The sequence below is a fragment of the Onthophagus taurus genome, chromosome 4, assembly GCF_036711975.1.
Source record: "Onthophagus taurus isolate NC chromosome 4, IU_Otau_3.0, whole genome shotgun sequence".
Classification (NCBI taxonomy): Eukaryota; Metazoa; Arthropoda; class Insecta; order Coleoptera; family Scarabaeidae; genus Onthophagus; species Onthophagus taurus.
Window position 1 is genome coordinate 2,248,512 of NC_091969.1, and position 19,564 is coordinate 2,268,075.

Here is a 19,564-nt window from a genome sequence, read left to right on the forward strand (position 1 = left end):
ACTAAACATCGGTGAGGTGACTGAATTGGAAGGCCAAGCGTCTGCGGTTTATATAGGGGTAGGATTGACGATGTAATACAGGGGCGTGGCTTAGAAATTAACATTGTTCTTGGTATGCTAAAACGTACACTTTTATAGCAGCGAAAATACTAGAATAAATTGTTGAAAAACTTGAATAATGTTCGATTAAGTGTAAAATTAGGTTCTATCATTATTTTACATTGAAAGTTGTTAATTACAACTTTGATACGAGATTTTGTATTGAAGTATCGATACGGGTCGTGTTAACAGTTTCTACATCCGCCCAAGGTTCGTAAAGCGCATTGTACAATACGCTTTACGGACCTTGCATCCGCCATGCTGTCGCCAGACAAACCGGAAACCCGCCCTCAGAAACTTCGAGTTGTTCTCATAAAAGGAAATAAAACCTACCCATATTTTCTATAAACTGCAAGAAATTATCAAAGTATTAATTCTGCCTCTTAATGTAAAGAACTACACTTATTATCTTTCTATAAAATATTACTATGAAATTTTAATAGTTATATTTAATTTTAATATCTGCGATGAATAAATGTGTTTATTCAAAATTGTAATAAATTGTTGACATTGATTTGTTGACATTTGTTGCATTGTTTATTCTTACTTTTACTTTCGTTTTAAACTAGGAGGATTGAATACAAAACTTAGATTTAGAATAAGAAATATCATTAAAAAATATCACTGGATATTTTTGGCGGTAAATTTAAATTCACGTTATTATTACATAAAACGAAATGTTCTACTTATTATTAACATTTATTTAGCATTTCGTCTATTTTAAACATACAAGTTAGGAGTGCGGGAAGTTACCCCCAATTTTTTGATTTTTAAATTTTTTATTGTTGTCCTAGATTGTTCTAGAGATGTTCTACATTGTTCCAAAGCGGCAAATTGAAAAAATAAAACTCCACGAGAAAACCGAAGAAACAGGTTTTTTGACTAGCCCCCCATTTTTGGAAAAGTGAAATTTTCTTTGTTGTTCTGGGTTGTTCTAGTTGTTCTAGTTATTGTTCTAGAAAATCAAAATTGTGGGATACAGCATTACGAAGTTATAACTAAAAATAGGTTTGGCCGCTGAAATGTCTGGTTGATTGCTGTGACCATAGCTTTTCTATCAATTCCATATTACAAATATATACCTATTATAGCTAACGCAATCTGGAACAGCTATTATTTTCACTAGAACAACTCTCTAAAGGGCACTTTACTCTTTGAAAATTAAAGTTTTTCGAAGTTTTAATAAGAATTAAAAAACATAGAACAATCAGAAATAACTCAAACTTTGCCGATTCAAATTGTTCTAGATGTGTTTTGCGTTCAACACGAACATTAATTTTGCAAAATCACATATTTTTTGTTGCTCTAAATTGTTCTTGTTGTTCTAGGTACTTAAAATGTTTATTTAATCACTGCGGTTTTAGTTCTTTTGAAGTTTCATATAATAATACTTTTAAAATACTAAAAAAATATAGAATAATCTGACCATCATAATTATCTAAAAATCACAAGTTTCACCTTTCTCTTTAAACTTATAATAGTAAAACAAAAGATGCGATTTAAAGTGTATTTATTTTGTATAAACTAATAAATTAATAAATAAACTAAACTAAGAAATAAAACAATAACTATTCGATCAGTATTACTATATTAGTACAATAATTTATTTTAAAGTAAACTATAACTAAATAAACTAAATTATGTAAATAAACTAATATCATGGAATAATACGGTTACATCACTTTGCTCAATTATAAACATATATGCACATTTAAGCATTTATTTCAGTAGCTTTTTCAACTTGTACGGATTCTTTTCGTAAGTCTTTAAATAATTTCCAATTGGCATTGTTGGGCACAAATGCCAGGTAGTGTCCTACATCATTCAAAGTTTGAGTACCTTCGTAACTGATGATACCTGCGGGGATATAGAATTTGTTGTGGAGTTACAAATTGCGTACGTAATCACTCAATTTTGTTTTATTGTTCTCTCCATTCGTTGTTTCTATAAACAGACCACATTTTTTGCAATTGTTGCTTAGGGTTTGCATGTAGTTTTCTATTACTTGGTTTAGCTATACATAGCCTAATGTTGTTACGATGTCAATGTCGATTGGTAAAATTATGTTTTTATGGAAAGTAACGTTTAAAGCATTATTGCAGTTTTTAGTGCTACAATAACTAAATTCTTCTTTAAATCGTTGTGTGCAAAGAAACGTAATATTTGACACAACATTCACTATTATCAGGCCAGCAATATTCTGGTTTCCAAAATAATTTATGCCTGTTAATAGTTCAGCTCTTTTTTTATATGTTGCTTTACTAGAACCGGTTTTTAAAAATAATTTTAGGAAACTAAAGCAATATGTGCAAACATTCTCAACATGATTTCTAAATGAATAGCTAGTATCATCAGCTACGAAGGTACTCACTCTTTGAGTGATGTAGGATACTACACGGCATTTGTGCCCAACAATTAGTTATTATTTAATGATTTAAGAAAAAAATCCATACAGGTTGAAGAAGCAACAGAAATAAATGCACAAATGTGCATATATGTGTGTAAATGAGTTCCGTGATATTAGTCCATTTAGATGATTTAATTTATTTACTTATACTTTACTTTAGAATAATTTTTTGTACAGTTTTTGTGAAAGAATAGGTATTGTTTTGTTAGTTTATTTATTAATTTATTACTTAGTTTTACAAAATAAAATACACTTTAAATCGCATCTTATGTTTTATTATTATAAGTTTAAATAGAAAGGTGATTTTTAGAAAATTAGATGGTCAGATTATTCCATATTTTTTAATTTTTTAAAACTATTATTATATTAACGGTTGGGTTCACTGATTCAACAAAACCTGTCCGATATCACAACAACTAATAAAATTTAAGGTTTTTCTAGTGAAAATAACAGCTGTTCTGAATTGTTTTAATTGTTGTAAGTAGTAATTTTTAATATGAAACTTTAAAAGAACTAAAACCGCAGTGATTAAATAAACATTTTAAGTACCTAGAACAACAAGAACAATTTAGAGTAACAAAAAATATGTGATTTTGCAAAATTAATGTCCGTGTTAAACGCAAAACACATCTAGAACAATTTGAATCGGCAAAGTTTGAATTATTTTAGATTGCTCTATGTTTTTTAATTCTTATTGTGTAATATATAACCGCTGTCACAAGAATTACTGACTGAAACTTCCAAAAATTTTAATTTTCAAAGAGTAAAGTGCCCTTTAGAGAGTTGTTCTAGTGAAAATAATAGCTGTTCCAGATTGCGTTAGCTATAATAAGTATATATTTGTTATATGGAACTGATAATAGAAAAACTATGGTCACAGCAATCAACTAGACATTTGGGCGGCCAAACCTATTTTTAATTATAACTTCGTAATGCTGTATCCCCTAATTTTGATTTTCTAGAACAATAACTAGAACAACCCAGAACAACAAAGAAAATTTGATTTTTCCAAAGATGGGGGGCTAGTAAAAAAACCCGTTTTTTCGGTTTTCTCGCGGAGTTTTTATTTTTTCGATTTGCCGATTTGGTACAATGTAGAACAACTCTAGAACAATCTACAACAATAAAATATTTAAAAATCAAAAAATAGGGGGCTAACTTCCCGCACTCACAAGTTAGCATGTATGGTTTAAATATATTTAATATAACACACATAACTTCATAATTACTAACATTCGCCATATTGAGTGCCAACATAATTCACTAAAAAAAAACATTAACAAATAACTGTAAAAGATTCGATTTATGCCAACGAGAATTTCAAACAAAAGGGAAGCTTTGTGGTGCGAAATTTCAAAATCTACACCGCGTATGCAGGCTGTTTCTGTAAGTGTTTGGATATTTTTAATCACAAATACTACGTGACTAAAAGTTATGACGAATCATTTAAAAATTTCTGGTCTAAACCCATAAATGGCTAAGATATATATATGCCTTCGCAATTTTTAAACATTTTCTTAAATATTTTTGACATGGTTTGTCGTATTAAACTTATGTTCTCGTTGTCATTACATCACATTCTTTGTTCATATTTAACAAATAATAATCCTTAAATTAAAATAAATTACGTTAAGACTTACTACAACCAATGCACACCGATAAAAATCACGAACACTACTATCCGTGCTGAAAGTCAAGGCCTCTCACTTTAGACATCGATATCTTCGCAACCGCTTGATGAAAAAGATTGCGGTAAAGTTTGTTGTAATTACTAAACATTTCTACGTACCATTGAATGTGAATTTGAATTTTCGGCTCCGCGGTTTTCTTTTTATCGCGAAGTAAATGAAAAAAGTACCCGATTTTTGAGTGTGCCGCCAACTGTCCACTTTGCGATTTTTTCACTTGAAAATATATTAAACTAAGATTAGAACTAAAACTAGAACTAACACTAGAAACTTTCCGGTTTTGCCGTGCGTCTTTTAATAAAAGGTTTGACGTTTCGGATGCCATGTTGCAACCTTCTTCAGAAACTCGAAGTGACTTCGAACCAGTTTCTGAAGAAGGTTCACACCGGCCGTGAAAGCCTTCGTACTTATATGAAAATATATTGTATTGGTGAACGATTGAATATTGATGATATATATATCGATGAATTAAAAATTTAATTAAAAAAAAACAAAAAAAACAACTTAATAAATTATTTAATTATTAATACGAACTTAAATTTTATATCATTTGATGTTGTTAACTCGGACTGAATATCCTAAATCAAAATAAAATTTTCAAAATTCGAATTTTTAATGAACAACAAAAAAAATTAATCAAAGACTTATCTTAATTACAAGTAAATTGTTTCTCCTTCAAACAATGGTTTCTATATACGCCTCCTCTATCAACTTAAATCCTCGGTGATTCCACACTCTCACGCTAGATGTCCAAATCCAAATCGATTGTTTTAATTTATTCTTCCTTTTTGTATTCTGATTATCGTCTCAGTTAGTGTTTTAAATGTTCACGAATTTTTAATAAACAATTTTATACACTTGATTAAATTAGTTTTTTTTTTAATTGCTAGTTTTTTTTTAATATTCAAACTCACATTAGGTTATTTCTTCTTCTTCTTCACTATGATCGGGGTTATGTTTTTTTTTTTAGTATATTTTCATTGTCGAACGCGTTCACAACAAAAGGGTGCGTCTTCTTCTACGATTCAACTTTGATTGTTATTGTTATTTTTTCAAGTGTCGGTACTTCAATTTTCTATCAAATGCGTAGCGACTATGCTACTGACAATCGTGGATTATTTCAAAAATAATATAAATTTTGGTTATACAAAGTACGTTAAAAGATAATTTATGTAAAATTTCGGAACGACATGCAATGTCGATCAAAATAGTTCAAATATGTTTTCTTTTTTCCAGAAATAATGATTATCAGATATTATTATCGATTTGTTGGTTAATTTCTTCAATTTCAGGAACAATATGGTTTTAAATGTCTTTATCATTATCGGTGAATTTTTAAAATAAGATTTTGGAATGGATATGGAAATTTTATTACTTTCTAGAAATATTACGGCATAGATTATTATTGATTAAGTGAAAGATCGCATTAATAAGTCTTTGTAAGAAGTTTTATCGATAATTTCATGAGCAATATCGATTCTCAACTGACAGGTGAAAACGTAGTCATATTTTTTCATTAAAAATGAAATCAGATACTATCAGATACTCGTATCAGCCTGAATTACTACAATATCAATAAAAAAATAAATAAAAAAGGAGAGATGTAACACCACGTTTCTAACTACAGTATAAATAAGAACATATTTCAATATGTTCTTTATAATTCAATATTATTTCATAACAAACATGACCACTATTTGGTGTAATTTATGTGAAAAATGATTCTGCTTTTGTAAGCCGTTGTGGAGTTAGTATTCATTATAAATAATATTTCCAACTCTAACAATGCCATAAACACGTATTGATTTTTAATGTTCTATTTCATTGACAAAATCGAAAAACATAATGAAAATAATAAACAAAATCATTAAACTAACACTAGCACTATCACTAGAACTAACACTAGACCTACAACTAGAAACTTTCGGGTTAACCCGTGCGTTTTTTGAAAAAAATGTTTGACGTTCGGATGCCACATGATAGTGCTAGTGTTAGTTCTAGTTTTAGTTTAATTAACACCGGCCGTGAATGCCTTCGTACTTATAAATAAAATCATACTAACCAAAATAACGTAAACTAGATCTTTTACAAAAAACTAATAATTTTTAGTAGATAAGTACGCTACATGTAAACTGTAAATAATTCAAAATGACAATTTTAAAATAAGGTTGTCAAAACTGACAGGTGACTATGTATTTTCTGTTTAATAGTGACATTGTCACAAAAATTAATGACGTTGTCGTTTAAAGAAAATGTTGGTTGTAAACGATGAATACTAAAAGTAAGTTTTTGTTATTTCGCGAAATAATAAAGCTTTTTTTTCAATATTTTTATAATTTAGAAGGGCCCTTCTAACTGCAGAGAGAGGGATGGACGATGTTCTAACTTTAGAAACACAAATTTAGTATTTAACAAATTCTTATGTACGGTTCTTAAGGTTGATTATTAAGGTTTAGAAGTAGAACGGAATGAAATTGGTACAGGCTTTAAATTTGAAAATGTATTGCGCAAACTAGATAGGAGAGGTTCTGTGTCAACAGAATGATGTGAATTTATAGAAAATTCTCCAGGAAGACAAAGTAGTTGCCTAACTCAGCGGGAGAACAACGCCGATCTTCTTTTAAAGAGAATCAGAATCCCAACAGGATTATTGGTGGTTCGTGATTCCACCTATCGACATTTCCTATGGCTGTTATGGCGGTTTTGAGAGTCCTGTGCTTGTAAAATTGTAAAAGGGTGTGATAGATTGTGGTATGCCGATTCTGGAAAGATATTCACGGAGAAGAGTGTTTGCTACTGAAGAAGATGAAATATCATTTATAGGATAAGCTTCAGGCCAAAGTGTGAAGCGGTCGATTACTGTGAGGACATAAGAACATCCTAAAGATACTAAAGGTCCTAATAAATCTATATGGTTATGCTGAAATCGTCCTTTAGGAATGGATATTTTCTCAACAAGGGATTTGGTATGTTGATGGATCTTTGTTTTTTTGCTACTGGAGACATCTCATTCTTGTCCAAAATTGTATGTCCTTTGACATATGAGGCCAAATGAAGCGAGATTTAACACTGTGTAATGTAGAACGAAAACCTGAATAAGTTAAAGAATGAAATTTATTAAAAATTACTCTTCTATATTTTTAAGGTATATATATTTTAGGGGATGTCAAAGTAATGTCGCACCAAAGTACTAAATTTAAGCCTGCAATTTTTGTTTCAGATAAAAATATAAGTTAGTTATAATTGCATTTGGAAGCTGATTGTTTGTTGATTAAATAAGGTAATTGTTGATCTTGGTCCTGAGCATTTTTAATCATCTGTAAGTTTGGGTATTGATCTTCAAGGCAATCGACATTGATTCGTGACAATGTGTCTGCCACAATGTTCGATTTACCTTGCTCCCATACCTATATTTGAAGCATTAGTAGTTAACGAAAGCGACGCATGAATAGATGGATGCGCAAGTGTTATCGTTGTTGTGAATCAAAATATTAAAAAAAAAACTAATTATAAAAAGTGGGCTACGACTACTGTATTTTTATAATAAAAAAAATGATTAACGAAAAATATAAATAATATGAAAAAGTCAATATAAGATTGTAATTAATAAAATTGTTAATAAACATTATCATATTGAAGAAGTCGTATAATTTTCTGATAATTAACATCGACGAGAAAAAGAGTCTTAATAACTGGTGGCATATCGGTGGGATAGTCCGATCAGCACGAATTCCACAACAAGAGAAATTGTATCCTTGTTTCGATGTTGATTTGAAGAAAGCGAAGCTCAAGAAGCGGCAGCAACCGGAAGGAGAAGCAAAGATCACGGGATAACAGCGACCTAAAGGAGAAGCGAAGCTCACGTGACGACAGCAACCGGAAGGAGAAGCGAATCTCAAAGGGCAACAACGACCAGAAAGGAAAGCGAAATTTGCAGAACAGCGACTGGACGGAGAAGCGGTGCTCACGGAGCAACAGCAACCGAAAGCAGAAACGTAGTTCAAATTAGAAAAGATAGAAATTCAACAGGAATTACAAATAGTAAGTAGCATTTGTTTTCACTTGAGATTTTGTGGTCTCATTGAAAGAGTTTTTATAACAAATAAACAACCAATTGCTATTATTTTGTAAGTTGGATCAGTTTAATCTAACTGTAAAGAAATTGTATTAATTTTACTATTAATTGAAATAAAAGGTTACGTTATTAGTCTGTATCAAAAATAAAATGAGTTCTGAGGCTGAATTTAGTATTTTCACGGTGCATGAGTTAAAATATATTTCACAGTTATTTGAATTACCTGAAAAGAAAAGAAAATTAGAAATAATTAAAGAAATAATAAATTCTAACTACACTGTAGATGAGGTTAAAATAGAAATAATGACTTGGACTGAAAATCCTCAAAAGGGTAGATTAGAAAAGATTGAAATAGAAAAAAAAGAAAAAGAAGAAAAAGAGAGAATTGAAAGATTAGAGATTGCTAAGTTAGATACTGAAGTAAAACTTGCACAGTTTAGGGTGCAAGGTATTTCTGAGAATTCTAATTTTAGTAATTCTAATATCAATAGTTTTAATATGAATAAGTATTTACAACCATTTAAAGATAACGGTGATATGAGTTTATTCCTGATCAACTTTGAACGGGTTTGTATTCAATTAAACTGCGGGAAAGAAACATGGCCACTGAGATTGACCAGTGTATTGTCACCGGCCGCAAATGAAGTTGTGGCTAGATTAAGCGAAGAAGATGCGAAGGATTATGATAAAGTTAGAGCCAGTTTATTAAAAAAATATCAGTTAACTTCTGAGGTCTTTAGGGCCAAATTTAGATATAGTAAAAAGAAATTTGATCAGAGTTATGCTGAATTTGCTTATCAATTGAAGAATAATTTTAAAGAATGGATTAAATGCGAAGGGATATGCAGTGATATAAATAAATTAATACAATTAATATGTTTAGAAAAGTTTTACAGTTCAATACCATCTGAAATGAGATTTTGGGTTGAAGATCACAATAAAACAAAATCAATTGAAGAAGCAGCGGAACAAGCAGATGTTTACATTTCGAAGAGGGGTCCTATTAATGATAGAAATGGATATAATAAATTTAAGCAGGAACATAAAACATCAACACAAAGGGAAACGAATCAGAATAATCCTTCCAATATGGAAACAGAAAGCGAAAGGAAAGGAGATAAGAGAAGTTTTGATAAACGAAGACCATTTAAATGTTATGCTTGCGGAGGAATAGGTCATTTTAAAGGATCAAAAGAATGTCCTAATTTCAAAGAAAGCAAAGAAAATAAGCAAGTAGTAGCTACCTTAAATACTAAGAAAGAAGTTGAAGAATTATTTGCTCCATATACTTTAAAAGGGGAAATAAATGGTAAGGAAGTAAACATTTTGAGAGACAGTGCTGCGAGTTATGATGTAGTACATAAAAACATTGTCAAAACAGAACATTATTCTGGGAAATATGTACATGTTAGAGGAGTACTGAATGAAGAAAGTGTGGCTTTACCAGTGGCTGTAGTAAAATTAAATTTACCAGAAATAGGAGAACTTGAAACAGAAGCTGCAGTTACAAGTAATTTGCCAAACGGATACTCGTATCTATTGTCAAATAGAACGTGGGAAATGTTCAGTAATGTGGATAATGTACAAAATGTATTTGCATTAACCCGATCAAAATCAAAAAAATTAAAATTAGAACAACAAAGTATTCCAGTAGAACAAAATCAGAAAAATGAAAAGCATAAAGAATTAAGAGAACAGGAAAATAAAGTAAATGAAAAGGATAAACAAAAGAAGGAAGAAAGTGTTTTAGAAGAAATGTTGATAATTCCTAAAGGAAAAACTGATTATGATGATATAACAAAGTTAAATCCTAATAAACTGAGGTTGTTGCAGGGAGGAGACCCTACGTTGAAAGAATACTATGATAAAGCAGAGATTAAAGAGGACAAAAATGGTGTTAAATTTAAAATCTTAAATGGAATATTGCACCGAAGATTTGTAGACAAATTAGGAAGACACTATGAACAAGTAGTGGTACCAACAAGTCTACGAGGGAAGATAATGGATATTGCGCATGATAATATGTGGATGGGCCATTTAGGATGTAAAAAGACGGTTGCAAGAATAAAACAAAATTACTGGTGGAGACAACTAAATAAAGATGTCAAGAATAAAATAAAATATTGTAACGTATGTATGCGTGTAGGGAAAAGCACAGACAAAGTAAAAGCGCCTATGTGCCGAGTTCCAATTATAACAGAACCGTACAAGAAAGTAAATGTAGATATTGTCGGACCTTTGACTAAAACGGAAAAGGGAAATAGGTACATACTTACCTTGATGTGCTGTGCAACTAAATTTCCGGATGCAATACCACTACAAGTAGCTGACTCAGAATCAGTGGTAAAAGGATTATTGAGCATATTTTCTAGAGTTGGTTTCCCTTCAGAGATACAGACAGATTTGGGGAGAGTGTTTGTTAGCAACCTAACTACGGAATTTTTGGAACAAAGTGGTATTAAAATAATCCACAGCTCTGCATACCATCCTCAGTCAAATGCAGTAGAGAGATTTCATGGAGTGTTTAAAAGAATACTCAGAGCTTTGAGTTACGAACATGGAAAAGAGTGGGACGAGTACATTGATCAAGCATTATTTGCCGTAAGAAGTGCGCCACATGCGGCACATGGTTTCAGTCCTGCGGAGTTATGTTATGGAAGGCAAATTAGATCTCCATTAAGTATGTTAAAAGCCTTATGGAATGGCAGAGATACTAATGAACCAGTAGTTAGTTATGTATTGAAATTACTTGAACGATTGAAAAACATGCAAGAAATTGTAGAAATTAGTATGAAAGAAGCACAGAATAAATCAAAGAAATATTATGATAAAAAAGCAAAGGAAATTATTTACAAAGAAGGGGATAAAGTGATGATATATCAGCCAGCTAGAACGAATAAATTACAAATGCAATGGGAAGGTCCAAAGAAAGTAGTAAGGAAAATATCAGATACCAATTACATATTAGAAGACCTAACTGGAAGAAGAAAGCAAACCCTTATACATGTAAATTTATTGAAACCTTATTATGAAAAACCTGAAATAGTTGCAATGTACGTAACATCTTCGGGGGAAGAAGAAACAGAAATGAATATATATAAATTGGAAAAGAAAGAGGAAGCAACTTTACTGGCTACAGAAGTTTTACAACAATCAAAGGGAATTGGAGAATTTACAGAAGAGCAAAGAATGGATTTGGAGAATTTAATTGGAGAATTTCCTGGGTTATTTTCAAATCGCCCTGGTAGAACCAATTTGGTTCAACATGATATTGCTTTGAAAGAAGAAAGGATTATCAGAACCAAACCGTATTCACAATCTCCGAGAGTACGAGAAATCATAGATGAAGAAATAGATAAAATGCTTAACTTAGGCGTAATTAAACCAAGTGACAGTCCATATTCGTCGCCGATGATTATAATAGAAATAGAAGGTAAAGAACCAAGACCAGTAATAGATTATCGGGCTTTAAATGCTATTTCCATACCTCAACAACACCCAATACCTAACATAGAAGCTTGTGTGGAACGGTGTAGTAACGCAAAATATTTAAGTCTTATAGATGTTGTACGAGCTTACTGGCAAATTGGAATGACTGAGCGTGCAAGTAAATATGCAGCTTTTATAACTCATCGAGGAGTATTTGAACCAGTAACTTTGCCATTCGGACTTCAATCCGCTCCATTTTCTTTTCAAAGATTAATGGATAAAATTTTGGAAGGTTATAACGAATTTGCCGAACCTTATTTAGATGATATAGCAATACATTCAATGACATGGAAAGATCATTTGAAACATTTGCGACTTGTGTTTACAGCTATGCATAAGGCAGGTCTTACAATAAAGGCAAAGAAATGTGAGTGGGGAAAAGCTCAAGTTGTTTATCTAGGACATAAAATAGGACAAGGTTATAGAACTCCATCTGAAGCAAAAGTAGCTGCAATAAAAGAATTTCGACGACCGGTAACAAAAAAAGATATTAGAATCTTTTTAGGGATAACTGGATATTATAACCATTACATACCAAATTATGCAGAAATTGTTAGTCCTTTAACAGACGCTTTACGAAAAGGAGCCAAAAACAAGGTTGAATGGGATGAACAGAAGGAAAACGCATTTAATAATTTAAAACAAGAATTAACTAGTACTAAAGTGTTAAAAGCTCCCGATTATAAAAGAAAATTTATAGTACAAACTGATTGTTCAAAACGAGGAATGGGAGTTACTTTATCCCAACGTGATGACGAAAATAAAGAATACCCTATACTGTACTTAAGCAAAAAGCTAACTGAGAGAGAACAAGCTTACAGTGCAAGTGAGTTAGAATGTGCTGCATTAGTTTGGGCAGTGAATAAATTAAAACCGTACCTATATTTAACTCATTTTATTATTGAAACAGATCATTGTCCTCTGACTTGGTTAAAACAAATGAGTAATAAAAACGCTAGACTATTAAGATGGGCGCTTTCTTTACAAACGTTAGATTTTACGGTAGTTTATAAGCCTGGAAAAATGTGTGGCAACGTCGATTCGTTATCTCGTTATAATGTTGAGATGTAAGAGTTATTGTTTTGTGACTTAAATATTAGACGAATTTATCATGTTATTATTTGCCCAATGTTTTAATTAAGAGACCATAAAACCTTGAGTTGGGCAAATGCTTACTTGTGATGAGAATCAGCCTATTGGATGTCAGAAAAGTAGATTTCTACCATCAAAAGGCTGATTTCACCGGGCGCAAGTTGTTGTGAATCAAAATATTAAAAAAAAAACTAATTATAAAAAGTGGGCTACGACTACTGTATTTTTATAATAAAAAAAATGATTAACGAAAAATATAAATAATATGAAAAAGTCAATATAAGATTGTAATTAATAAAATTGTTAATAAACATTATCATATTGAAGAAGTCGTATAATTTTCTGATAATTAACATCGACGAGAAAAAGAGTCTTAATATCGTAAAAGTAAGAAGTTCTTGAGTGAATGATAGTTCATGTTTGTTTGAACATGAAGAGATTGATTTGTCTTTACTAGAATTTAGACCAGGTGTTAAATTATACAGTGGTGCTAATGAATGAACGAATGAATATATGATAAAAGTTTATCATACCTAAGAATCTTTGTAGCTCTTTTAAAGAAACAGTGCTGTACAGTTATTTAAATGCAAGTTGAAGTCTTGTATGTGAGGAAGAGGGTAACGATCAAGAACAGTTAAAATTTAGATGATGATAATCTCCACAGGGTCCCCAACCATGGACGAAAATGATGAAAAATACCTAAAGATACGATAGTTTCAAATTTTTTTTTAGCAATATTAAATTTTTAATGATATGGTGATTTGTAGAATGCATCACTGGGGAAGAAAAATCTGGGGGAGAAATTAATTTTGAGTAGCATTTTAAAAGTTGTTTAAATTTCGTTTCAATAGAAAATAGTTTTGGTGAAGTTGAATTAGTTCGTTGGATTAAACGTATTGAACATAGATTGGTTTCCAAATCAATTAAAGGACGATTTTTAATATCTAATAAGATACCGTATTTATGTAAAAAATCGGCACAGATAATTGTTTTTTTAACATCGGCTATAATAAATATGAAAGGGTAATTTCTTCTAAGATTTAATGATCACGTTAATAATTTTTTGTCATTAGTATTTATCGAATTTCCCTTAGCAGCCGAAAGGAATTTAGTAGAATCCTGTTTGTGTTGTAGATACAACGTGTGAGGAAGTACTGAAATATCTGCGAAGACAAAGATTGGCGAATAAATGAAGTAGAACCTCTTGGTCGCTAAAGAGTTGTAGTAATTAAATAATTTTAACAGTTTTTAAAAATTAAAATGCAAAGGCAGACGTGTTGTCTGGTTGGTTGCTTATAATCGAATGATATTTACATCGAAATCAACAAAAATGGTAACAAAGGTAATTTATGATAATAAGGTAATTTGATAAAAGTTATAATTTCTATGTGTACGCTACAATCGCTCTATATAGAATGCAAAACACCGGAGAATCACGTATGTACGATTTGTGTAGTCAAATATTCTCGACACATAAAACTTAAGCAGCACAATATTGTACCGGTCTTATGGTCTCGACGCAGAAGTACGAGCGCGTTAATTATAAACAGTCGAAAGAAATGTTCTAGTTGAAAAGAAATAAGTCATCTAATTGTAAAAAAATACAAATAATATAATTAAAAATAAACTACGTTTCTTCGTTAATAATGTAACGAAATAACATTTTTTTTTTAATTCCGAAAAATTAATAACATCCGAATATACTTCCCACATTACCCCGACCTCCTACAGTTTCCGCCCGATTTAGAAAAATCCAAAAATTGATACCTTATCACCACCCACATATGCAACTTTATTCGCATTTTCCTTAATTTCTTAATTTCCTTAATTAAACTTCAAATTTTCATATTAATTCATTTAAAACCGTTAAACCTTTTTCTGAAATCGTTTCCTGACCGAATTTCAAATAAACAAAAGCAATTAGTGGAAATCGCCAAACGACGTAATTACCGAAAGCACATGGTTTCTGAAAATTGTTATTTAAAATAATTAAATAACACCGCAACGAAGTAAAATACGAAGAAGTATCAGTAATCAGTAATCAGGGTGTTACTGTAAACAAGGCCGACCGTCCCGTGTGAGTTTCAGCAGCCAGCGAGCTACCGTTCAGCTACCGTACAGCGACCATTTTTTTTATGATGCGGAATTAGAAATCGTAGAACAATTGTAGCGTACAAAAAAAATTAATAATCAAAAACTCAAAACAAAACGCCACGAGAAACAAGGTGCCGGCAATCTCAGTAGAGAAGGGGTGGATTTCTTTTTTTTTTTTATATAGGGCGCCAGTGGATCTACGATAGTATTCCTTGTCTCAATGCCAATCACAACAGGACCCACTCTGAAGTGAAAGTGAATGACGAAAATCAAAGAAAACAAAACGGATAATAATAATAATAATACTCTATTAAAAGAATTTAAAAAAATAAAGTAACTTTTCGTGCAAGTAAAAAAAAAATAAATAAATCAATTATAATAATAATCATTCAAAAACTATAAGAAACAAAAATTTAATTTAACCAAAGTTTACTCGAGTTAACTGTGATCTTACAAAATCAAAAAAAGTAAGAAAATGAACTAAAAATAAACTAAACCAAATAATAATAAATAACCAATTATTTCAGGTAAGTATAAAAATATCAAATATAATTCTAGGTAAGTAACAATAAAATGTTCTATTTTTTTTTTATATATTTTTTTCCTTTTTTTTTTTATCTCAAACTTTATTATATTAAATTATATATTTAATTCAATATTTTTCTCAAAATATATATAGCGTTCATATATTTGAAAAACACGCTTTTTTTGTTTGTTAACAGGTTACGAAAAAGACGACTCGACGAATGTTCCGAGAACGAGAAAATTAAGTAATCTGACCTTGAAAATTCTGCACACGCTGAAAATTTTACTTTCCCGATGATAATTCTTTATCCGGAAAAGCCATACGATCTTGGGAACGACGGTTTTTAACGATGTTCGCCTGTTGGATTGACGGACCGAAATCGACAGGTCGTAGACGGGAAAAATTTAGATCAAAAATAAATATCCAATACAAGAAGCGTCTCACTTCACGCACGAAAATTTATTAGAAGCACGCGTAAAAACGCAAAACGTGGTTTGAAAAATCCTCCCAAAGGAGTACCGACGAAAATTTGCAAAAACCAACAAGAATTAATCGTCGAAAAAAATTCACTATGAGACCCACAATCCCAAAATAACTTTGGAGGGCACTACTAAACCCTTAATTTGGTCTCAACGTAAAAAAAACGCACGCGGATGTTAATAAAATTTAAACTTTCGTCGCTAGCTCAACGCTTCAACCACTTCTCCAAAATCTCTACGTTTTCAAGAACGGCCCGCCGCGTCAAACCCGTTCCGCCAAAAAACCACGATCCGAAAATTTAAGAAAATTTAACCCCTCATCTATATGTAACCCTTCAAACATATTCAAAATAAATAACTTTTTTCCAAAAAAAATAATTCGCGTTTTCAAATTATTTCAAATAAAACCGTTACAAATTCCCCCCTTACTACATTAAAGTTTCACCGAAACTTTTTTCCTTATTTTGAATCGAAATACAATTTTAAATCTTTAGCGTGCCACGTCCCCACCGAATTTCCCAACTCATCCCTCAACATATAAGTCCATGGCGACACACTTTTCACAACGGTATAAGGTCCAACATATTTAGGAGCTAATTTGCTTGAAAAATATTTAGAAGCGTCCGAAAGCACGTAATTCTTCTTCCATACCTTTTGACCTACATTAAAAACATCAGGACGTTTGCGTAAATTATATAATCGCTCGTTCTTCTTAGAAATAGACCAAATTCTTTGTTTAACATCTTCAAAAATCTTGTGAAGCTGCTTACTACCAATCATACCACTATCAGCATCATCTGTAATCAAACGTTCATGATGTTTACCATCGAGTATAATTTCTCTTCCAGTACAGATAAAATGTGGTGTGAACCTTGTAGTTTCGTGTCTTGCACTATTCAACGCACATTCGATTTTTGGTAAACTGACGTCCCAAGTCCGTTGATCATCCCTACAATAGATAGATATTAACGTCTTCACAATTCTATTGACACGTTCGGTTGGGTTTGCTTGGGGATGGTAGCTCGCATTGTAACGCACTTTCACATCATATTCATCCATAAGCGCTAACAGTTGTTTTGACCTAAATTGAGGCCCGTTATCGCAAATCAATGTTTTAGGAACACCGTATCTGAGAAAAACATTATTTTCCACAATATTCACTACCTTGTCAGAAGTAGCAGTTCGTAAAGGATAAAGTAAACAATACTTACTAAAATAATCGGATATGACAAGTACATATTGATTTCCAATTTTACTACGAGGCAATGGTCCAATGAGATCCATCGAGATCAATTCCCATGGTTTATCGCAAATTGGTTGAGCCTTATAAAGACCGATAGGTTTCGATGCAGGAATTTTATGCGCAGCACATATCTTGCAATTAGCAATATACTTCGCCACATCAGCGCGCATCTTAGGCCATATATAACGCTGAGATAATCGTCCCACCGTCTTGAAAATTCCCATATGACCAGAGGTTGGTGGGTCATGTGCGTCTGATATCAACGACGATCGATGTTTTTTTGGTACTAATAACCTCCAGGGTTCAACTTTCCAACCAGGTAAGGAAGATGCAACATGTTTGTAAAGTAGTCCATTCTCTATACGATACTGCGGATACTTAGCCGGATACTCTTCTACCAATTTACGAAGCTTACTATACCACTTATCACTATTCGTATCAAAAACAACACTAGTATCAACACAATCAACAGCTTGAAACGATCTGGAAAGTGCGTCCGGAATGATATTCTCGGTACCTTTGCTATGTTTTATTTGAAAATCAAACTGTTGCAATCGTACAGCCCATCGCGCTATTCGACCAGTCGGATCCTTCAACTTCAACAACCACAACAACGAGTAATGGTCCGTTATCACAGTAAAAGGAATACCTTCAAGATATGGCCTCAACTTCTCTACGGCCCATATAACGGCCAGACACTCTCGCTCCGTGGTAGAATAATTAGACTCAGTTCTCGACAAAGTGCGACTTAGGTAGGCAATGACTCGATCTCCCTCTTCTGATGGCTGCAAAAGAACAGCTCCTAATCCAACTCCAGATGCGTCAGTGTGGAGTTCAAATGGTAACGAATAGTCCGGACAACAAAGTATAGGTGCAGTCACCAGTTTTTCTTTCATGATTTTAAAAGCTTCATCACACTTCTGAGACCATACAACTTTAGCACCTTTTTTCAATAAACTAGTTATAGGTGAAATCAACGATGAGAAATCAGGTATAAAGCGACGATACCATGAAAAAGTTCCCACCATGCGACGAACCTCTCTCTGGGTCGTTGGTGTCGGTATCCTCAACATAGCATCCACCTTGCTGGGATCGACATGCAATCCATGCTTATCTACGACATAACCAAGATAACTTAATTGTGATCTACAAAAGTTGCATTTGTCCCAACTAACTTTAAGACCTGCGTTAATCAGTCTTCTAAACACTTCTTCTAGTATAGCGATATGTTTTTCAAATGTTTCGGTGACAATGATAACGTCATCCAGGTAGACGAAAACGTTAGGTTCAAGATCTGCTCCAATAACTCGATCCATTAATCGCTGCCACGTTGCTGGTGAATTATGCAATCCGAACGGCATCCTTGTAAATTGGAATAGTCCTCTGCCGGGAACAGTAAACGCTGTATACTTCTTCGAGGTCTCTTCCATTGGTACCTGCCAAAAAGCTGACTTGATGTCCACGGAAGAAAGATATCTCGCATTTCTAAGCTTGTCTAATGTAGCGGATATGTAAGGTAGTGGATATCCATCCCGTTCCGTTACTGCATTTAAGCGGCGAAAATCTACGCAAAATCTGTAGGTTAAGTCTTTTTTCTTTACCAGTAAAATTGGCGATGACCACCCGCTCGTCGACGGTTCTACAATACCCTTGGACAACATTTCATCTAATTCCTCGTTAATACATTTTTGAACTACAGGAGATACCGGGTAGTACCTTTGCTTGATCGGCGGCGAAGAAGTCTTTATCACATGTTCCGCCAAATTTGTGCAGCCCAATCCAGAACCCATCATCTCTTTATGTTTGTCAATCAATCTCTCCAATTGTAATTTCTCAATGTTCGACAAATCATCAACATAATCCTCCCCCACACCATCAACCTGTAAATCCTTCCGCGAGAAATACCATTCGTTGCTGCGTAAATCCGGTACAACTCCCAGTGCTCTGAAGAAATCAACTCCCAATATCAAGGTATGAGGTAACTCTGGTACAACTATCATATTCACTAATTTCAACACACCACGAAGTTCAACCGGAACCAAAACACTGCCAATACTATTACAACATTGGCCGTTAGCCACACGCACTGTAACAGATGCACTCTCTAAACTAAGTCCTAATTCAGATATTATTTTCCAACCAAAACCACCTAGAATCGTTCTTGATGCACCAGTATCCAACAATCCTAACATTCTTTTCCCAAGAATTTTCACAGTAAGGTAGGGTCGTTCATCAGGCTCAGAACTCTCCAAAATATAATGTAATACGGCTCTAAATTTCTCGGTCGATATATCGGCGTCTATGTCTACTATCCGACCACCTAGTGACGACGCCTTTCGTTTCCCGACGATGACGTAGTGGGATAATTCTTC

The 19,564-nt window shown here is 32.6% G+C and overlaps 1 protein-coding gene across 1 annotated transcript; it reads left to right on the forward strand.

Moving 5' to 3' along the window:
• Positions 1-8,419: 8,419 nt before the first annotated feature.
• LOC139429687 (uncharacterized) lies at positions 8,420-12,829 on the forward strand. The gene has a single exon (XM_071195620.1). It carries the CDS (start codon positions 8,420-8,422, stop codon positions 12,827-12,829), a length of 4,410 nt encoding a protein of 1,469 aa, XP_071051721.1.
• The last annotated feature ends 6,735 nt before the right edge of the window (positions 12,830-19,564 follow it).